The sequence below is a fragment of the Poecile atricapillus genome, chromosome Z (assembly GCF_030490865.1).
Source record: "Poecile atricapillus isolate bPoeAtr1 chromosome Z, bPoeAtr1.hap1, whole genome shotgun sequence".
In the NCBI taxonomy this organism is placed as follows: domain Eukaryota; kingdom Metazoa; phylum Chordata; class Aves; order Passeriformes; family Paridae; genus Poecile; species Poecile atricapillus.
In genome coordinates, this window is record NC_081289.1 from 83,243,886 (window position 1) to 83,267,521 (window position 23,636).

General features: G+C 40.2%; 1 protein-coding gene across 3 annotated transcripts in view; it reads right to left on the reverse strand.

Annotated features, from left to right (window-relative positions):
• Window positions 1–226: 226 nt before the first annotated feature.
• Window positions 227–23,636, reverse strand: part of FAM172A (family with sequence similarity 172 member A) — a 256,713-nt gene continuing 233,303 nt past the window's right edge. For all 3 annotated transcript variants that reach the window (XM_058826615.1, XM_058826614.1, XM_058826613.1), the window contains one exon: window positions 227–1,486. In XM_058826615.1, coding sequence (XP_058682598.1) covers window positions 1,344–1,486 — 143 coding nt within the window. In that variant the 3' untranslated portion in view covers window positions 227–1,343. The remainder of the gene's footprint in view (window positions 1,487–23,636) is intronic.

The following is a 23,636-nucleotide window of genomic DNA, read 5'->3' on the forward strand; positions in this document are numbered from 1 at the left end:
AGCACTCCATGGGTGCTGAGAAGCCTCCCACCAGGAGGATTTAGGCCCGAATCCAGCTGGGTTTCCCTTTGCACCTCACTGTGAGCACTTCTGCTTTTGCTCCATGGCATAGAAGGGTACCCTTGCTTTGACATTGTTTTGTTTCAATGCTCCCCACCACCGTTTCAGGCCCCCAGCTGTAGGATTGGACACACGGCATGAGGAGAGGGAGGACTGGGTCCAAAACTCATGTTTGAGTGGCACCTCCTTGCTGGTGGGTATGACCATTAAAGAAAGGGCCATTTTAATTTAGTCTTATGAACACCAAAGGAGCTTAATTACAGTGCTTGATCACCGGGCATGCTATCAAGCACATCTTTTCCCTTAGTTTTAGTGGAAAAAACCTGCCTAACACAACAGTTACAGCTACAGTTACCCCGTATGCAGAGTGTGAAATTCCAACACAGGGTGCCCTGCTGGCCAACCTTTGTCCAAGAGACCAGGAAAGTGGGGAGGAACCTGCGAGTTTAGGAAAAAGGGAATAACCATGGGACAGCAAGTCATTAAAAACCTAGCATATGAAAATGGAAGCATTTTTGTGTTTAAAAATAAACAGAAAAAATATGCAGTATGTCTCTTTTTTTTTTCCTTTTTTTTTTTTTTTCCTGTCACATTTCACAGTATGATCCAGCCTGCTAATGAATAGGCATTTCTTTTAAGTAGAGCTTTCCAAAGGAAGAGAAGATCTACAGATAATACCATTGATCTAGCAAGAGAAAATCTCTTCAACAATGAAGCCTTTTCTAGAATTCTGGGCAAACTTCTTGGACACTCTTGCCAGCAGAAAAATGAGAGAGTTAGAAGTAAATTCCGCTTGGTCCCAGAGAAAGAGAAGGCTACTAGGTATAAAATCATAGGCTGGTTAACACGTTTGAGTTAGGGCCATCTTTTAAAAAAGAGTAATTCATATTCTGTTCTGTCTCAAAATAGAAGGAAGCTGCAAAAAATCCTGCAGGCGATAGGACTGTGATGAAGCTGTTAAATTCTGGCATCAGCTTGGTGCAGGGCTATGTCAGGGCAATTAGAGCTGCACCATGCTGCACTGTGCAGTACCACTGTCAGCCTTAATCTGCACACTGATGGGCAGCACAAAATCCAAGTTACAGCCCACAGGAAGCACAACCAGTGAACCCATATTGCTTTGACAGTTGCACTCATCTAGAAATAATGCAAAACGCTATTTAGATGTATACATCACGACCCTGTGCTCTAGGAAGAAAATAATCTAATGAGGGGCTGGGAGACTCCTTGCAGAAAACAAGCAGCAAAGACATTGGTGGTGGTGGGTTTTTTCCTCCCCTCCTTTAGAATTCTTCGTATTTTATCCTGTTGGAGCGCCGTGTTGGGGTTGGTTTCACCAAGCTGTTCTTCGCCTTTACAGCCTCACTGAAGAACTTGAAAACAGATGGAAAACTCTTCCAAGAAGTTAGTTCATGGCGTTCTGTACCTGCAAAACACAAAGGTGACAGTTTGACTAGGGGTCGTTCTGTAACTTGCTGGCTGTTCACAGGATAAATGCTCCGTAAAATGCAAAAATGCAAAATCCAGGGAAGACACCCAGCTGCTTGCAGCTGGTCTGGAGGGAGCCTGGGGAGGGCAGGGCTGTCCTGCTACTGAGCTCTGGGGCAGCTGACAAGGACAACTGCACACACATGCAGACAGACACATGCACAGACATATACATATGCACAGCCATCCACATCACACTCAGAGATACTTTACATGTCTCATATCTGGGAAAATGGGATCCCAAAGCACTCTTCTAATAAAAGCTTCATTGAACCACCTCACCTATCTGGTCTAACTTGAGAAAAAGAAAGTGTCTACTTTTCAGGCATACTTTGTGTTATTTAGTTTTCATTTTATACTGCTTTTAACCTGGCATATGCATTTTCAAGCGAAAGAGAACACTTGATCTGAACTACATCTCATGCAACACGAAGGCATTCTTTGTGCACCTGCTCCAACAGATAATATTGAGACAGCAAAGTGGACCTGTCCTGTTTACATCTTCCCTCTGCACACAGATTTACCTCTGTATTTTTTTTTGGCATATGCTTCTATTGTTTTGCAAGTGCCTTCTGCAACACACAGTCCATTTAAACAACCACACCCCCTCCTCCTTCCTCCCACCACCAACCCCCAAAACAAAGCCAAGACAATGGAGATAAGGAGCCAAGGGGTGTGAAAGAGTTGGGACCTCTTCCTGGGTAACCCAATTATGCAGAGATGCTGCCTGGTAGTCTTTGGATCCTGGGCCTCTGTTTGATACTTAAACATTGTTAATGATAATTCTTTAGTCTGTAATAGTAGGTCATTGCTATGGTTACTCTACAATGGTGCAACACTTCACTTTCCCCTTCAGCTATTCGTTGAGACCCAGCAACCACATTTGTTGCCTAGCAACAGTTCTGTGACAGTATCACAATCTGGGGGTGACAACAATGAGGGACACAGTGGCCACAGCATGCCAGGTGGAGAAGGATGCAATCCAGGGTGGATGATGGCCCCTACAGGATGTAGTGTGGCCTGTCAGTCCCTGGGGATGTGGGATGGCTGCTCTGGCATGGCATGTGCTGCACACCCAGTTTCACATCCCTGTCAGGACCCTCTATCCACCCATGGAGCATCCTTGGTGGGTCCACACACACCATCCCCTCCAGAAGGTCTTTGATGGAGGCACTACCTGCTACATTGCACATCCCCGCTCCCCCAAACGCAGCCATCACATAAGCAAAATAATCCTCAAAAAAACCCTCTCTGGAAAGACACTACTTCCCACACAAAGAGATGTTTTTGTACAAAGAGCATCAACGTCACGTGCACACACAGATTTTCCTCCCCCTCTCTGCATTCATCGTACAGAGACAATTCAAGACATCTTCCAGAAATTTCCCACATACTCCTTTTATACAAATGCTTTCCACCTTCAAATTCACCCATCATTGTAGAAATTCTCTGTTGAGAGGCAGTTCATCCTACCAAGTGTTGGATTTGGCAGTGCTGGCTTGAGTTGGATTCTGTGATCTCAAGGGTCAAGTCCAACATAAAAGTTTCTATGATTCCATCCTGCAGGTAGCTGTCAATACAGATCACCTATCCCATTCCCTATAAGACACCTCATAGCAATACTCACCAAAACTTGTTCCTCACCTGGGAAACACAGAAGTGGGCCAGCCCAGCAGGAGGATAAAGCTTCCCTTCTAGCAACACCTGCAGCCTAACAGACATGTCCCTGAGGTTATGGCGTGGCTTGGTATACTATGACTGCCCACCACCACCATGGACACAAAAGTCATCTACCAAAGCTGATTTTACAGAGGGATAGGCTGTCCTAACACACTGTAAGGAAACTCCTCCACAGAGGTTTCACCTCCTTCTCACATGCCTGGATCACAGCTTTGAGTCCTGAAGGCAAAACATCTTTCCACGTGGCTTTCTGGTCACTACACAGACATCTCCCACACAAACACATCTTTCTCACTTCTGCCTGTCTGCACTCTCTGTCTTGATTGTAACAGTCCTCATTAATATCCACTGGATTAAGATGAAAATAATACATTGCTTTTTTCCCCCCTTCCTTCCTTTTTCATCAATAACTTCCTCTCTGAAAGGGTCATCCAGAAACAAAAAAATTACAAAACAAAACAAAACAAACCAATGACAAAACAAACAAAAGTAAGTTTCTGAAGCTTCCCTGTGTCTTTCCTCATCCTCCCTTCTCCTCCTGTCCTCAGAAGAGATCATGCTCACATTCACTAGTGTTACTGAAATTGATTAACCTACAGCTTTCCTGTGGCAACTCCTCTCAACCCACTCTTCTCAAAAAACAATTCAAGCTTTGAGTCTAGAGGGACTCAATGATTCAGCAGTCTAAAGCAATTTTAACACTCCCCATTTTCCCCTTCCTAGTAACAATCTTACTGGCAGATGAACAATTTCCCTGGTGATAAAATCACTACAATGGATACTTAGTTTCCAGGATTATGATGATTCTTTGCTTGATTAATACTGCAATAAGAAAAGCTTGCTAAGTATCTGCCTTGGCCCTTTACAGTCATTTTTAAAGGTCAAATTTTGCCCTTATGTATTCACATTCAACTACTACTAAAGGGAGAGCTCTAAAAATTTAACACTGCACACGCTGTGCATTTATGATTTATATACCAAAGGCTTGGAAAATTCAACTGAAGCAAGTGGAATTTTGTCCTAAGGGTGACAACAGATTTTGGCCATAAGATTTTTTGCCAGAGGAAAAATACCATTGATGACTTTAATCTCAATTGTGTATTTAATAATACACAGATCTAAATTAAATGCATGAATAGCCATCTATTTCTTGATAGAAAGAATAATTTTTAAGAGAGACAATAAGAAGTAGTTGTTCTAAAGACAAGGTCCTTTGAGATATATATTCTTAGTGCTCACTAATTTCAACAGCCGTGATGATAAACCATGATTCAATATATTGCATTAACTGATGGGCTGTTGCACAGCGTGTAGTGATTTCAGATATTAATTCTTTGAGAAATCTTAGGAGCATGCTGCATGGAAAAGATATAAAAAACCTGTTAAGTGTGGGAAACAGCTAGAATACTCTAAAATATGCAAAGGCTACAATTTCAGAACAAAAAAATATAAATCCCTCCTAGTCCCAGTCCCACAGAGATAAATTACAGAAATGTCAAAAAGCAAAGCAGCCTCCCACTTGTCAGCGTGGAGAGATGTAGAGAAAAATGAATATATATTTTAACGTGTGCATAACACCACTGGAAAGGAGCTCCAAAGAGATGGAAGAACCAATAATGAGTGAGGTGAAACGAGTAATGACAGTAAAACAGTGAACGAGTTCCAGAATCAATTTTCCAAGCACCACAAAGAGACATATAATAAGAAATAATGAAGATTTGCCAATACAGTTGTTGATACAAAAAAACAGGTAAGGGAATACTCTTAAAAATTTAATATGCAAATCATCAGGTCTGGATGACATGCATATGTGGGTCTTCAGGGAATCAGTTAATGAACTTGCTGGACTACTGGCAATTATTTCTGAGAATTCATGTACAATCAGGTAGGCACCAGAGGACTGGGGTGGGGATGAGAAAAAAAAAAATTAATTTGAGAAAAGGAGGATTAATTGAAACTATGACACATAAAATTAATGTCTGAATACCAGTAAAGAAAGAGATCAACATTATAAAAAATCAAAAGCACCTTTAGGATAACAGTAGACACAAAAGGCTCAAATTTTATAAGAACAGATAAAACCCAGACTTTGTTGAATAACAAAAATCAGCAGGTGAGAGACTTATCCACTGCTGTGCTTTCCACATAAGTCAACCTGGCAACCTTAGGGCAGTGGAAGTCAATGTAATCACTTAAAATGGATTATGACCTTCGCTGCTCTAATGTGCCGTGGTGACTCCTACATCTCACTTGCAAATCAGTTGCTTTATGTCAGTCAAGGGGCCCTCAAACACTTGAGATGCACAGTACTGCAAACACAGTAATGCAGCTCCCAAATGTGTGCTGCTATGCCCTGGATGGCTCTACCTGCCAGCAGCATGTCCACCAGCAGCTGCAGTACACATTGCAGCTGCACAGGGTCCAGACTTAACATCTCATCTTTCACCTCATCTCATCTCATCTCATCTCATCTCATCTCATATCTCACCTCATATCTCATCTCATATCTCATATCTCATCTCATCTCATCTCATCTCATCTCATCTCATCTCATCTCATCTCATCTCATCTCATCCTGTCCCATTCTGTCCCGTCCCGTCCCATCCCATCCTGTCCCATCTCACAGCTGCAGAGTTATGCATTGTACATTATCTCAGACTCTAGGAAATGGATGCTGGCACACTTTTGGAGAAGTCACTAAAGCATTTGAGAAGACAAATAATAAGTAATAATATGGGGTTGAAAATATATCTATGAAGCTCCAGAGGAATTGGTATTTGGGCTCAAGCCTATTAAATGTGGTTATTAGTCATCTGAAAGAATATTGGGAATATAGATGCTGAATATAGGAATAGCATATTGAATAGGAGATAGTACAAACATAAGAAGGAACAAAGAAATAATAATTTAAAGCACAGCCTAAATGAATAGGAAAAATAGGGATGAAGAAAAGCAAAGACTGAAACTGGGAATGGTGCTCGCAGTGGATCATGCAATATGGCTGTGTGAATGATCCTGATGGCCAGTTGCACACACACATGCAAAGACTGTCAATGTCTTCCCTTTCCACTTCCACTCAGGAAAAGCAGCTCTTCACCTAGCAAGGCTGACGAACTTCTCCATCTGAAATCAGAGTGTCTGGAGAGAGAAGAGCTCTGCAATCACCATAATTCACTCTTGCAGTGCGATTACTGGCTGTGCAGGACAAAGGTGCCCTCCTACGGTGCCTGCCCACTGTGCCAGACAAAAGCCTCCTCCCGCGGTGCTCAGAAGATGCACAGTACAATGGTGGCCCCCCGCCGCGTTTACAAGATGTGTGGGACAAAGGTTTCTTGTGCTGCACAGGAGCCGTGAGAGATCTTCATACATGCCTTAGCACTGAAATATTTCTGCAGAGAAAAGTTTCCAGGTTGAAAAGCTTTTCCACAGATACTAGCCACAGGGCTGACCTCGGGTCTGCTTCTCTAAGTGACAGCTCATCTCTAAATAGCGCGGGCTTCAAAATGAATTAAGGGTGTTCCACGCCTTGGGGTTTAGTCCCCATTGGGATGGAGAATTCTGCTGCTCTTCAACAAGGTCTTGCTCAGCAGAGAGTTTGCTCCCTGTGATCACGATCTACGCTGAGACCCTGTCATGCTGCAAAATGCCAATGCGAGTAGCTTAGCCATCTTGTCTCTAGACAGTGGCAGAGGTTGCTTTTACATTTATGATTCAAGCTGCATATCTAAAAGGCACTCAGTATTATCAGAACTTGATTTAAATGGTTCAGAGGTTGAAATATAGACTTTTCTGGGCATTTGCAGGAACATAAACACTTTAAACATTATTAAACATGAAAAACAACACAATTAATTTCTCCCTTACACATAAACTTAACAGATAAGCCAACTCCATCTGACTGGGTAGACAAGTGTGTCAGAGCTTTCAGAATGTATTTTTTCTCCTGAAAGTTATGAATCAATGGAAATTTCTTTCTTTCTCACATTATCCACACACACATTGAAGAATTTCTATAATTCTTAGGTATTCAGTTCTGCAATTCTGTAACTCTGTAGCAATATAATACTGTCCAAATATGCACTTAAGTGTGAATAAAAGAGACTTCCTGCCTGTCCTGCATCCATGTTTCTGTATGCTAACAAATTACTTCTGTATCACAAAGCTATTTCTGAACAGGAACCTAACTTTTTTTACCCTTGGGTGCATCAGGCATTAATTATCAAGTATGCCAGAATGACTTTTAATTCAAAAGGTTTCTCCACTTACATTTCCTTTAGCCTGTTGATCTACATGGGAAGAAATTATTGTGTCTTTTATTACGATTTTGGTTTATTGACGTAAACATCCAAACATCAAATTCCAAAATAGAAGAAGCTCTCAGAGCATGCCCAGTAAAGCTAACAAAAAAGGACGTTAAAAAAATACATCTTGCCTAAAATCACTCAATAGTTCTGTCGAGGAAAATGAGAGCTTCAGGAAAAATTGTGAGTGAGTCCATAAGCTCAAGAACTTTAAGATCCAATGACCTTAGAGTTTTTGCACAAGCACTTCTAGATGCCACAATGGTAAAGAAAGGTTAAAAACTTAGGCAAAATTAAGAGATAAACTAAACACCAATTAATGAAATAAAAGCAATAATTTCTGATGGGATATAAGAAAACCCCAACCCCAAACCAATTCCCAAACTTTGATGTGTTTAGTTTGGCTAAGAAGTAATCGTTTGTGGAGTCATGGACACAGTAATAATCTGAAAGTAACTGTGTAGGGAAATGAATTCTTTGGAGAAGCCAAGAGGGAAGAAACAGAACAATTTGAAGAAATGAAATACAGCTTATTAAGTGGGCTTAGGCATACAATAAGCTGTATAAGACTCAATATTCATATAAGAAAAATCATGCCAATGCTGGAAACTAGACTACACATACTAAAGACATTTTTTACTTAGTTGCTATCTACTGTGACACAAAGAAATTCTTATTTTTGTTGGACATGTATTATATATAATAATCTTTAGTAGGATGATGAAAACAGAGCAACAAGCATCCTATCAACCCAGAAAAAAGATCACCACTGAACTCCCATACTTGCAATTGGCTTTTCTTCCACTTCTTGTTTACAACACACCAACTTCCCACAACAAGGAAGTGGTTAAAAAAAGAAAAAAAGAAAAAAAATAAAATTAGTAAATCCCTCTTGCCCTCTGAGCAACAAGATGCAAAGATTCACACAAAAGCTCATTGCAAGCAAGGTCTGCAAAACAGGAAAGAGACAGGAGTCTAACACTGTCACCATTATTTTCCACTACTCTTCTTTTAATATTAAGGGCAGTCCTATGAGTACAGGTCATTTGCTTGCTCCTCTACATGTGAATTGGCCAAATATCTGAAACTTGTGAGGTGTCCCGAGCACAGGTTACCAAAAGTTAGGTAATTTTCTGGGTCACCAGTCAAGCACTTTTTTTTTGAGTATATATTAAAAAAGGTAATAACTGTGTCTGAACAGCACTCTCAGAGGCTGCAATTTCCAATGCAACAATTTTTTGCAGGAGAGCAAGCCATTTCCTTGAAGAAGGGAACCAGTAAAGATGTATGCGATATTATGCAACTGTAGATTTTAAAACTCATGTTAAAATGCTCTACCATGCAGTGAGAAGTAGGCAGAGTTTGAAATTATATGTATATTGATATATGTGTTCACCTCTCTATTGCTACCTTTAGACCTACCTCCATACAATCTTCATATATCTATCTCCATCTATATAGTAAGTGTATCAACAACAGTCTGTCTGTCTATCTATCTCTCCATCTGTCTATTCACATCTGTAACTCCACCCTTACCTGCATGTAAAGACAAGTATAAAAATTCCTCACCTAACAAATGCAAGGTGGGATACTCAGGTTTCATCTTAAAAAGATATTTTTGGGCTAAGAATATCCCTATGGAAGGTGCAGAATCTCACCAATGGAAATTTAGAATAGGTTAGACAACTGTCTATTGGGAATATTATGGGTATAGCTGACCTCACCCTGGGCAATATGGACAAATTAAGTAACTTCATGAGTTTCTTTCTATCCAGCCCTGCCTTTTCTGTGACTTCATCAGCTTTATTTAAGCAACATCTAAAATTGATTGTTTTAGCAAGGTACTTCACAATAGCTCAGAAGCATTTGAATAATATGCATTAGTGAGATAATTTTGTAAATGCACATGCATTTTTTCTATCATGAATTAAGAAAAAAATATCTATAAAATTGCAAGCAAAAGCACAATAAAGTATACAGCATTTGAAAACAAACTATTTTCTGAACCAGGAGAAAGGAAACTTGGCTTTTAAATAAAGTAAGTTTTGACCTGCTCAAAATTTAACACTTCACAAAAGAACTTACAATTACAAGACTTCTTGGGTCAGACCACTGAAAACCAACTGTTCAAGCCTCACAGCTTCCACAGGTTATAAACCTGAAAAATACTAATTTACCTGACAGATCTTAACATACTTCAGCATGATATAAGTCATCAGTTATGCCCCCTTCTCCCCACTGCTTTGCAAATACACATCCAACAGTGTTTTGTAAGGGAGATGTCATCATTACCATGCTTTTGCAAACCGAGTGGCTCAGCCAAGACAAGGAATGGACCTGAGCTCTGCTGAGCCCAAAGCAGGAGCTCTGTTCATGCAGCAATGCTGCTGATGTTAACAAGCATACAGCTTTTATAAAATATATTTAAACTAATTTAAAACATTTCGCAGCAATTCCTGAAAGTTACTTTAATCTGAAATACTCAAGGGCTGATTTTTAAACCTGAGTTTATTCCAAAATCCCACAGCTTTTTACTGCCTCTGGGGCTGAGACCTGAAGAGTACACACTCTGCTATCTTGTGAGAAAACTACTAATGCAAGAAATTCATCAGTGATACCAGGACAAGGGAAACAACCATCTGCTTAGAAAATAGCTCTTCTTTGTAATGATATTTTATGATTATTTGTTTCTAAATAGTAATTATGCCATAAAACATCTGGATGTACCAGCAGCATAAGCATAAACTAACACAGTTTTGGCACTTTCCAAAAACACAGCAGCCAATGCAGCACCATGGAAATGGCAATGCGGGCACCAAAGAGCAGCTAGGAAAGGCAGCAGTGCTTTAAAATAACTATTACATGACAGAAGACACCCCATCCACTAAAGATGTAAAAAGGTTATTAGTCACTAGCAGGATAAGCACATACTGCTTGCCAATTTGTGAAATTTTGAACCCAAGAACAAATTGCACTAAAGCAATTTTAAAATAAGGCAGCAGAATATAATTTTCTCTTCTTTCACAACAGAAGCAGAGCGTGAAGACTGGTGTGGATGCTGACATGGGCAGCTGTGGAAGTAAAGGAGGTCTTTTGAGGGACAGGAATGAGCCTGTGTCTAAAGAAAAAGCTGTGATGGGAACATGCATGGGGCATGAAACACATCAAACATGTGTTTTTATGACTTTAGCGAGAATCTGAATTCATACCTTGCAAGCCTTTAATGAATACATTAACTCTCCCCTCCCACAGTGGAAAATGTTTATAATCTTCTACATAAATACATCAGCAGTGTTTTTTCCTCCTGATTTTTTTACTTGGATTATAGTGTTCTGCTGTATCTGTGTAGACAAAAGACTACAGTCAACACAAGTCCGGAAGTTTCATAGGTACAATGGTGATACAGATGGGTATCACTAACCCATCTGCTTCATCTTGGGACTACTGACTCCAGCCCAACACAACTAGCTCAACCCAACCCAACCCAACTCAACCCAACCTAACCTGATTCAACACAATTCAACTCCTCCAATGTGCCATCGGCATCATTCATCTTCTCTCTGGTCCTGGAGCAGACCATTTCCCCTTGATTTTTCTTCAGAGGCTAATCCTGTGATGGGTGAAATGAAAAAATCTCAAGATTCCAAGTGCCACCTCTACAATGCCAGCTTTGGCCCTGTGGGAAACCTAACTTCATCTGCACCTGGTTCTACCTTTCTGATGGCTGCTCCTGCAGGATGGTGGAAATCGGGTTAGCAAATCATGGCCTAAGATGGGATTGTTGACCTTCTTCTTGCTTTTGCTGGACACCAACTTCAGGAGCTACCAACTGCTTCAAAGGATTCACCTCCTTACATCAAGAGAGGTGAAACTTAAGAGCCTAAATCCAAGTGAACCTGAAAAATCCCAACTGAGCCACTCACCACACCCTGAGGTGCCTAAGCTCCACAAACACCTCAACTCCTGACCTTAAAGTTTGCACCTTATAATGGTATCACTTCTGTACATACTCAGAAACACATCAGGCTTGGCAGTGAAAATACTTCCAAGGGTCTCAGGCAGATATAGTGTTTTAATGTCCCACTCTTCTCCTGGGACATCTCTCCAATGGGAGAACGGGTAGGAAAGGTCTGGGAGGAAAGGATGTGGTCAAGAAGATTTACTGCTTTTTTATTGCAGAGAACTCACACCCCAAGGCAAACCTGCTTCCAGGCCAAAATGTCTTCAGCAAAACAGGACGCAACAGCACCTCCTCTGCAGCTACAAGAGGACCAGTGAAGCTTGCTCACCAAGGTCATGTCTTCTGCAGCTGCAGAAACTTTCCCAGAGCTTTGGCGTGAACGACACCCTGCCCTGTAACGCTAAGTAGGTGCCAAAGCCACAGGGGCAGGATTGCCCTCTTGTCTCCTTCTTAAGGCTTAATTTCACATTAATCTCTTCCTAATCCTTGCCTGTTTTTCACCCATCTTGGACACCTGTTCCTGCAGAACACCCATTTCTCCAGGAAATACAATTCTGAATTCCTCCTCTGCAACTTGCTCACCTGACAGTTCTTCTTGAACTCATGCTCAGTGCCTGGCTTTCATCTTGTTCCATCTCTTCCACACACTGATACCAGCTGTCCTGCTCTTATGGCACCCCAATTTCTGCCTTTTTCTGACTTTGATTCAACCATTTCAGGAAGACCTCCTCATTGCTAGTGCACCCATCCAATTTCTCCTCACAAGCACCTTTTTCTTTCAGCTGCTGGCATCAAACATGTCTTCCTTCTCCATGCTTTCCTCTTTCTTAACAGCAAAAGAAAATTCCAGGTCTGACTGGCAAGTCAGACAAGTGTTTGGCAAGTATTTTGAAAAGCTGAACACAGGATGCACCTACCACCCAGATGTAGTGGTGAGGGCAGAAAAAGAGGACACATCTGTGAAAACGCAGTTGCCCTACTCTGCAGGATCAGAGAAATGAGATATTTATTTCCCAGGTGAGAATGATGGTTTCATAGGAAATTTGGGTAATTTTCTTAATGACTTAATGGAAAGAAAACATATCTGAGTTTGTAAAATGCCACGGGCCACCAGAACACAAACAACAAGTAACAAATGGAGTTTAAAAATCATGTTGGGGGAGTAAATAACAAATGCCCTTAAGTTTGATAAAATTTTAATTATGTCAAGTAAGTACAAAAAAAAATCTGGAAAAAAAAAATTGTATATTTGAGGTGTGACTAACCCTTGTGCACTTGCAGTAAGTAAATTATGATTAACTGTCATGGGGTGACTTTATCTTTAAGATAGCTTTGGGAGCTAAGGAAGTTGAAGCTGCTGGTGGCTGATGGGAGTTTTTTCTCCTGACCAATTATCGGTCATTTCTAAAAATTGACAGCAGTTTTAACCATTGAAAAGTAAGTTCAACTTGTGAACACCCCCTTAAGATCTAAAGTCAGAGCTCTCTTGTTCTCTTTGGGTTCCTGGCTTCTGACAAGGTAACAAGGCTCAGTCTCGGCCTCCTCCCCCCGCTCCAGGCCGGACAAGGCCACAGAGGATGGGGTGGGGGGGAAGGAAGAGAAAACAGAGCTGGCCAGCTGGGCTTAGTTTATAGTTTCTGCTGCTGGACTGAAACCTCACACCATAAACTCTTGCAGCTTTCCTAAAACTTTAATTCTTTTACTACCTGGATAAAACGTACAGATTACTCCTTTTTCCCGGAGAGACAGAGGGAGAGACAATCAACATGAAGAAGACATCATAAAACCATCAAAAACAGTGAGAAAAAGAGTTAAGTTTTAGATGGGGAAGAGAGAATAAGGAGATGCTTTATAAGCTGAAATATTTTTCTGTTAAAGCTATGGAAATGGACAATAGTGTTTTGAAAAGACTCCTTTAATTCATGACAGAGTATATTGGGAGGAATGGAGTGTTCAAAGTGTGGATTTTGAGCAAAAGAGAGAGTAATTGTGGTACAGTGAGGTGCTAGAACAGAGTGAAGCGAAGATTTAAGGCCTTGAGAGGCAATGAGAAAACTGTTTCCAGGGAAGCTCACCGAGACAGATGAAGAAGACTTTTGCCTTTGAATAACTCATCCTTAAAATGACATCCCTAAACTCATGGCCCATACACACCTCAGAGTGATGTGAAATGGGAGGAGTGAACTGATGACAGGATTTCCGGGCAGCTGGCATCAGAAAAATAGAAAACTATAACAGAAATAGTTTTCTCGTGAGAAACTCCATAGATTAGCAGAAGAAGACTTCTGTTTCTCTACAAAGGCTGATGAAAAGACTCTAGCAGGAATTGAGACTGTTTTAACCACCAAAAGTTTTTTTGTCTCTGTGTTGTCACGTGTACAAAAGAACGGTTAGGTAGTGGGGGATAAAAGAGTATTCTGTAAGTTTATTCTGGTGTTTTTATTCTTGTAGTTTTGTTAATAAACTTTCTTTATTCCTTTCAAGTTTTAAGCCTGTTTTGCTCTTGTTCTAATCCATATCTCACAGCAAGAAATAAGTAATTTTTTTAGTTACTGCTTTAAAACCACATTAACCCATACCATATAAACTTTTCTTGTTTGCATTACCAACTGCTGTCTACATATGTATACATATTACATATCCCCAATACTGTACATCTAGGAATTACATGATCCACTTCCAGGTGTCTGCATAGCTGTACTAGTGAGAAAATAGTGCTGTTTCACTAGTGAATTTACACCAATATAGTGAGGGTTGACTTTCTTTTATTAGCATGACCTTTGCTGGTTGCCGTTAATGAACATTCTTGAAGGAAGCAGTGACTGAACCCAAATGGTGGGATTTTATGGACAATGATCATTGTTGTGGGTCAAGTACAACTGTGCTGCAATCATAAAATCAATAACCTCTACAACAATAGCTTTACATATGGCTGTCTCAGAAGAGTGCCACTTTTGTAACTCACAGCCTTTGGAGATGATATTTATAATTTATACCCAATTTGAAGTGCAAAGATTTTTCTCTCCCACAAGTCATGGTAATCAATACAGGTCTGCACCTATTACAGCCTGATGAGGTGAAGTGTGTGGCATGGATCAGCTATGCTGGACAAACAACACAGCTCATAAATACGGCTTTGCAAAAGAGATCTCCAAAGGCCATTTCCCATACCTACACTGTGAGAGCAAATAAAGGAGGAAATAATTTTTTATAGGGGTACCATCCCTGCTTAGTGTTGCAAACTAAATTAATTGCATATTTGCCTCAGAACTACCCAGAAACTTGAGGGATTTTCACATGTCACATGGATTTTAGGCTTTTGCAGTCTAATTCATAACACATCAAGACTTAATGTGGGATACTATTAAGCCCCTGTATCATGGAAACTGGCAATTTAAGACTAAACACTAATTCACAAAGGCTTTGCAGATGTGAATTACACTAAATTTAACTAAGCTTAATAATATCACACTTCTTGTGACTTAACCTCAGCAATATCACTAGAGGGACTGTTTGAGATTAATGATCATAAAGCTGCATTTCATTCCCTGCTTAATGCTCCTCCTAGTTACAGCAGACGGCAGCTCTGCCTGGAAATGCTCAGTGCATGTGCCTTGCTTCCTACCTCTTCTGAACAGCATCACCCAAAATCAATCATGGATCATGCTCAGGATGCAAGGGCAGCAAGCCAGTCACGCGGCAAAGAGTTCAAGACAGGCATCAGGTGGGGGAGGCAGTGAAGTGAGGCGCAGGCAGAGCGAAGCCGAAGGCAGCCGTACGGCAGACAGGACGAGCAGGCATGTTGTGTGCTGGCACGCGCTGACCTCTGCCAACAGCTCTCCTGACATCCCTGTCTACGGGAGTCAGACGTGAACATCAGTGTGGGAGGTGGGTCTGCCAACAGTAGGAGGGAGAACTCAAAAGTCTGGGATGAACGTGAAGGGAAACATTAAGTTCATATTAAGGAAAAAAATCCATCCCAACCAAATAAATACTTCAGAGCTGCAGATACTCACTGTGAGTTTGCCTGTGTGAATGGTGGAGCCCCATTACTGAGATCTGGCTGGAGAAAACTCAGCAAGCCCCAGCAGTCGGTGGGATGAGAACACAGAGGGGTTTCTCCTGGAGAAACTGCAGATCATGTTCTGCTTTACGGCCACAGGGAAAACACACCAGGACACAAAACAACTCAAAAATCAGAGTCTTTCTGCTAATCCACTTTTAAACATCCAATTACCGAGTGGTAAGATTTCAAACTATTCCATTTAAATGCTACACTAACTAAATAAGTTTCATTTGGGAGACCATATTTATTTCAAAACAGGGACTTCACTATTACCCTTTTAAAAATAATGCAATAAGTAACACCAAGCTCCAAAGCTGTATCTTCAAGCTGACAGTCACTTCAATGTCGAAGAAACAATTTATGATTTCCACACCAGCCAGAGGAAAAATAAATCCCCAAACATCCAAAGACAGAAAACAATGAAGCTTAATGCCCTCCTTGTATTTGCAAATTCAATTTTCACTTCAAAATACAATTCTGATCTAATAACTGATCTTTCAGTGTGGAGTCTTCCAGCAGAACCAGTGCTGCTGAGACAGACTTTGGAAAAATCAAGAAAAATCCCTTGTGTCATCGTAGAGACTTTTTGCCAAGCGTTTACTAGATCAAAAGAAAACTGGTTTCTTCTATCCAGAAAGGTGGTTAAACCTTGGGAACTGGGAATTGAAATAGAAACTGCCAGGAAAGTACATTTGGAAGTGAAAGAGAGATGAAATATTTAAATGAGTTTCAAAATTTGGTAGTTCAAATTATTTTCTTTTCCTTACATCAAGAACATCAGTTTTGTTTTTTCATAAAATTGGAACAAAATAAAAAGATGATGTCAAGGTAGTTTCTTTCTGAAGCATGACCAAACTGGAGTTATGTCATCTTGCATTAAATTTATTAGTTAGTGCTGGAGTTGGCCTCCAAATGCTACATTAACAAAGCATGAAGAAAATCACTTAAATACATTTGGGGAGTTCTTTTGTTGATGGCCCATGCATATCTCTTAAGACTCATTGCCCTATTTGGGTTTAATTTGTCTAAACCACCATAGGCTGAATTTTATCAAGCAATTTAAAAGCAAACTGTTGACACATCAGGGAAAAGACTTCATCATAAAAACAAGGATTGAGGCAGGAGCTGAAATTTGTCTAAGTAAGACCAATATCAATATGCACAAATGCACAGACACCTAAAGTTTGACAGTCACTGCTCATAAAATCCTGCAAGGAGATAATATGAAAACTGTCTCCTGCAGAGGGAAGTTAGAGAGGAGCTCATATATGAACAGTTGAGGAAAACTTGTGCTGTGGCTGGAACATTCCCTGTTAGTCTGAGGATAAAGGAAACATTACAACCACAATATTAAATCAAGAAAACATTTCTTTTTTCACTCTGTTGTGAAAAATTAAAAGTCTGTGAGTGACTAAAAAGCAAAGACCTTGAAGTCAACAACACCCCCATCTGTTTTATCATGTTTTACAGCTCCAGAATGACACACTTCCCATCATTGTCTGTGCAGCCATGATTTTTACTTTCCATGGGAACCAAATGAAGTTTCACAGTGTAAATATTCCACATTCTCATGGGTTTCAGAATTGTTTTTCCAGGTCCGCATTCAGACACACACTGAAAGCCTACAAGGCTGCCTCTGAGGAAGGAGTGCTTAGGGGACAGGACACTGTAAATGTAGGGTTTGCTCTCCTTCGTGAAGCTGTGGAAAACAGCGGCCAGGCAGCTCAGGAAACTTCATACCATGCTGAGGTCTGCGTATCTTGGCATCTGCCATGCGAGAATGGGTAAGAAAGGTCTGGGAGGAAAGGATGTGGTCAAGAAGATTTACTGCTTTCTTATTGCAAAGAACTCACACCCCAAGGCAAACCTGCTTTCAGGCCAAAATGTCTTCAGCAAAACAGGACTGCAAGAGAAGCTCCTCTGCAGCTGCAAGAGGAGCAGAGAAGCCTGCTCACCAAGGTCATGCCTTCTGCAGCAGCAGAAACCTTCATGGAACCTTGGTGTGAAGGACACCCTGCCCCATGCTGCACACTGACAAGGTGCTCCTGCTCCTTCACAGGAAGAGAAATGGGGCATGTAAATCCACTTGTGGTGGAAATGTGTCCCATCTACAACATGGCAATACGTGGAAGCATATGGATTTGTCCTATAAGCCTAGGTGCAAGTAAGCTAATAGGAAATAAGTTTGCTACTAGGTCTAAATTAAGCATAACCTCGTCTATCATTAATTTTCATATTTTATGTCCAGGATGTACTAAGGATGTGCATTGAAGGAATCCTACTGCTCAACTTGCACAATGCTGACTGGGCTGTACTTCTAAAGTGCATGTAAGTACTTAAATTATGTTTCACAACAGAAGAGATTCAGTAAAAACCTCACCAAATTCCACAACAAAACTAATAGAATAAATCTGCAACATACTTAACAAATCAACTAGTTGTAACAGCTTTGGTATGACCTGAGAAATGCTGAAATCAAATGTTTCCTTATGACATCCATTACTTAAGGTGGATTTCTGAAATATGAAAAGCAGATTCTTTTTAATTGAGTTTCATGTCCCAAATTGATCACAGAGGGATTTTTCTCTGACTTTTGTGTATAATGCAAGTAAGTCCTCTGCAGTTTGGGATCTCAGTAGTTCCCTTTATAAAAGCATGTTTTCAGTTGTTTATAAATTTTGCCAAGCTAAGTATTTGGGATGAAAATTCCCATGTTCTGTCTCTGCCTTAGGCTGATTATTATTATGTTTTTAGTTTCAAGTGAGAGGATTTAGTCACTTCAGGAAATAAGATTGAGGGAAAACATATTTTGGCCCTGCTGGGAGGAATAAAAAATGAAACAAACAAGAAAATCAAAAAAAGGTCTTAGAAGAATTTTGCTGAGCAGCTCCTGTATCTCTATTCTTCACAGTTTTAAATTTGGAAGGTAAGGTCCCTGTTGTCCTTTTGCAGTTCCCATGAAATAACAGCCAGCTTTTTGCCTAGTCACAAGCCTTTGAAAAAAATCATCTGCATATTCTCAGCATAGATTCCCCATAATCTGGAAGTCTAAGTGGCCAAAGATTCCCCTGAACATGCTGTCTGCCCAGAGTGGACAGGGCTAAGCCAGACTTCTTTTTGCCACTGCTGCTTCTGGATGTTGCAGTTTAATGTGGCATCAGGCACAGGAACTAAGTACAGGCAGCACTCTGTCCTTGGTTCTAAATGCAGGCAGATAAAGGGGAGAAGGGGAAGAAAGCAGCCTAATATAAATAGAGAGGAGAACTAGTCCCTGGGAGCAGATAGATGAGTTAATCTATGAGATTGACTGTGTAAAAAGATCAAAGAGACATGGCATAAGAACACCAAGGAAGGTGAAGGGAAGACCTCTACAGAAGAAGGAAAGTCCTTGAAAAGCAGGGAACTAACAAGAGGTTAGGAGGCAGATCTGAGGGATGGCAGACAGCAAGGATGGGTTAGCAGACATGGAGGGGAGGAGAGGCACAGTGGGACATGACACTCTGAACTAGGTAAGAGCTGACTTATGGGAGACTTGGTCCAAAGACAAAACTGCCAGTGCTTCACTCTCCCTTAGCTGTGGGTCACTGAGAAGGTGACAATCTACTGCAATAATACTCTCAGCACCTTTACCTCGCTTCACCAAGTTTATGTGTCTGAGCTCAAACTCCATGTCTGACATCTCCACCTCTGCAACTGACCTGCAGCCACAGAACATCACATGATAAAGTTGCCTAAGTCTTATTGTGGTTGAAGAAAATAAATTACACACAGAAAACTGTGTTAGGAGAATATTTGAAGCATGCATGCTGAAGGGACAAATTAAGGACATTCAGTTTAGTCAATGTCAAAATGGTTCAGGCAAAACTGAGGGGGATAGTGCTTACTAGTGCTTCTCTGGCATAGCTTGTGTTGACCTTGCAGAGAGTGTTATGCTGCCCTTGAGGATCACTTGTGCATTTTTCCACTCGACGCCTCTGTTGACCTGCAGCTATTGCCTAGGAGTAGGGAGAACTGGTCCAAACAGATGAGGCTTTTGCAACAAAATGTCAAATAACTTCATTTCAATGCAGTTACAATGAGTGAATGAAGGAGAATGTAACACAGTTTGGATATGGAAAACTCCTGTGATATATTGTTGTGACATGGATATTGGCTATTATATGGCCAGTGAAATAAATTTTAAGTGTTTGGATAAAACCCCCCAGGTATTTAAAGTAAAAACTAATGGCTATTTTAAAAAGTATCAATAAAGAATTAATCTCATTAACAGAAAAAAACTTCACAGAGCCCCAAGCTCCAAGGAGGATTTTTTGAGCATCTATAGATAGGAGTCTCACTGCAGGCAGCTCACAGCTGAGCTGACTCTCTTATCTTTGCTGGTGGAAAGACATGGCTCATGTAGTTTCTTACATTCAAACTTTCCAGGTCACCTAAATTCCCAGTAGCCAAAGACGAGAAAAGCTTCCCCTAATGGTCAGTCTTATATTTTTATCTTAATCTACCTCATGGTAACTGCTATTTTAACCTGAGTGTGTAGTTGCATTATGTAGTTATGATCACAGTAAAGAATAAGAAGTAATATAGAAATAATGGTTTGTTATGGCAAAATAGATGAGATACACAAGAAGGAAACTGAAAGCCACACAACAGGGCAACTGATAGCTTTATGTTTCCATTACTTCATTCTTTCCTGAGATGATGACTAAGAGTAATTTGAAGACATCACGAGTCCCTTGAGGATATCATGAGATCCAAGAGGATCCCCTCCTGCAACATGTGAGGTGACTTGTTTCATAGCAGTCTGTTATTCTGTTTTCCTACCTCTTCAAAACAAACCTTGCTCAAAGCCAAAATAATTGCTTTGCAAGCCTACTCACAACGTTTTCTTAGGGTGATCCATGGACCACCAAAAATCTCAGATGCATTAGTATCTAAACTAGGAGAGGAGCTAAGTAACACTGGTAATGAGGCTGAATGTAGCAATTCCAAGGGACATCGCATGTTGGCTTGGTCTGGGGATGCACAAGCCCTGTGGTTTTGAAAATCTAGTGGTACAAGAAATTATCTGCAGAGCTGCAGTCGCTGCAGGGGACATATTGCCTTTGAAGGACACAACACAGGTAGGGGCATGAAAGTGTGAAGCACAAAATGTTCCTATCTTGCCATCATTTGCTCTAGCATGTGCTTCAGCTGGTCTTTCACTGCAATGTAAATAATATAAAAATATGAATGCTTCATTCATTGTTGGAGCTAAGAATGGCTGGTCACTAAAAGAATATTATTCTGTAATGACATCACATGTGCTTGTGATGTGTGAAACATCCCTGAAGTTTGCTTCTGTGGCTTTAGATAAAAATTACTTTTACTTTTTTGACATTTGGTTAACAGAACAGTGATAAACACAATGAAGAAATGAAAAAACTGTATGAAGAATCAGGCAAAAGATCATTAATGGCAGATTTAGTATCAGCAATGGCAGTTATAATAAGTATCTTACAGAAAAGAACATTGCAATCCAAATTTTAATTTTGAATGATACATGATGCTAGGACATATATGAGTTACTTATTTTGGAATGACAGCCATGCATGGTTTCTTTCCCTTGTGTCAGCTGCTAGTACATACATTTCTGTGCTAATATGACAGTATTCCTTGAATGAGATAAAAAGGAAGGATGACTGAGCCACAGGCTGCTCTGCAGCAAGCAGAATTTGTTACCTCCTCAAACAATTTAATTGATCAATTTCAAATAGAGGACATCTGCTGAGTCCAGTCAAGTCATAGAAGGCTCCATTTCAAAACCAGATACCTAATACTCATATGAAGCTAGGCAAATTATAAAAGCATTAATATGCCTGAAGAGAAAATCACCTTATAAACATTCAGTAGCGTATTTACAGCAATTACACTGCTCACGCAACGTTACCATTTCAATAACACTACACAAGTTGCACACTCTTATCCATGTTTTATGGTCCAATATCTTTTACCAACTATTGTTTGTTGCTCTGTTTGCTAGTGCCATATCACAACATCCATCCTGGGCTTGGCAATGACAGATGTTGCTATACATACTCTCAGCAGGATTTTTTGCTTAGCACCACAGGATGCTCTGCTTTGGCTTTTTGCAGAACACAAACTGCTAACACAAAAATCCCAGTTCTCAGTGGCTCTGAAAAGGCATAATGTTACAGCACCTCAATTTATTCCACCAGACTCTTAACCTGTGCATTTGCCAGTATCTTTTAAATTTCCTGAGACAACAGGGAAGGAAAATGCTGTCTCTTCCAACAGGGCCTATGTGCAGATGCCCTAGCAGTCAGTGCTCCTGTGTGCATCAGCCTCAGTTATTTGGTCAAAACTTTCCAATTATTCGTCAGATTTTCAGGACAAGAATGCTTCTAATCCCTTTCTCTTGAATGCAAACTGGGCACTAGCACAAATATTTGTTTCTTAAAATAGCAATATCCCATCTGCTTAACTCTCTAAAGTGAGAAACTCAGCAGCTAACCCATTATAGAATGTCAAATGTGTGTAAGACATGAATTAGTTTGTTGAACAACATTTACTGGGCTTTACTGATGCTTTTGGGTTTTTCAAATTCTTCCTCTTCAAAATATCTACCTCCAAAATTGAAGTGATGTCATTAAGCATAGAAGACTAATTGGCAGGCTTTTCAGGGAGAAGGCAGGTAATAGTGAGTTTTCTTTAAAGAGCTTATGATATATATATGATGATTTAAGACCATCTTTACTTAATTAGGATAAAGAATAGGAATAAGAGTGTGAAGACTCTGAAGCCAGAATAAAAAAAACCCACTAAAATAATTTAGCTTTTCACTTTTAAAGATAAATACCTGGAAAAAAAAGTGTTTCATTTCATGAAATTGCCAGCTTTTCAATCCACACAGGCCCCCTTACAGCCTCTTAAAAGAAAATAAAGATAGATCATTGTGCAAGCAGCAACATAAATTTCTGCTGTGGCATTTCTGCTAAGAGGAATGTTTGAGTTATGAATTTGTAGAAGGCTTTAACTATGAAATGATGAAAATCTGGCACTTTCACAAAGCCCCATCAACAAAAAAATACAGCACATCATGTAGCAGTGCTTAAAACCACTGCTCTTCCCTTTCCTTAAACATGACGTGGTTCACAAATCTAGGGACCAAATGTCCTATGGATCACTCGAGATCTGTCTCCATCACCTGGAAGCTTGAAGTTATGGATCATCATATTGCATGATGTGGATATTCCCCTCCAGACTCGTCTGTTTTCTTTTACAACATAAAAAAAATAAACCCACCAAAATTCTTGAACAGTTATTATTATTACTATGTCTCAGATTCTTTTAGGAGGACCAGGCCGAAGTCAAATTTGCTCAACCATACCCCAACCAGAATCTGTGATTTTATAAAAGTAAGCAGCTTAACATGATTTCAGTGTGCCACACTGTCACAAAGGGGCATTGTAAGGGTTAAGGTTGTATGCTGAGCTACCAAAGATTCATGCAGAAATGTACCAACATCCTTCATATAAAGCAAATCAAATTTGAAATTACTGACATGTCACCTTGAGGAGGAATTTGATTTATTATTTGCAAAGTAATCCAGAAAACAGTGAGATACACAGCTAGGAGAATTACTGTTATACTGACTTCATGACTTTACCTTAGGTTTTTTTGTTGCTTTTGTGCCTGCCCTAAGTAATAATAAACAATAAAACTCTTTCGTGCCTTTAAGTTGCATGAAAGTGAAACAAGGCTTCTTAGAAGTGTGGGGCTGCACAAGACTCGTTTGCCATCAATTAATGATACATGTCAGAAAGCACAAAATGGTGTGAGGCCAGCTTTCTTCTTCACAATCATCCCGTATTCAATGGGGAATGTTCCCTAAAGTCACATCAGTTCTATAACCCTCCTTGCTTGCTTCTGGGTGGCAGGACCTGATTCAGTAAGATCAGATGTCATGCAAATAGCATGCAAGTTTTCAAATGTCGCTCAGTTTAAGTGCATACATAATTTGTAGCATGTTAACTGATCTGTGCTTGTAAATGACAACACTGGCGAACACAAACCAGTTGTT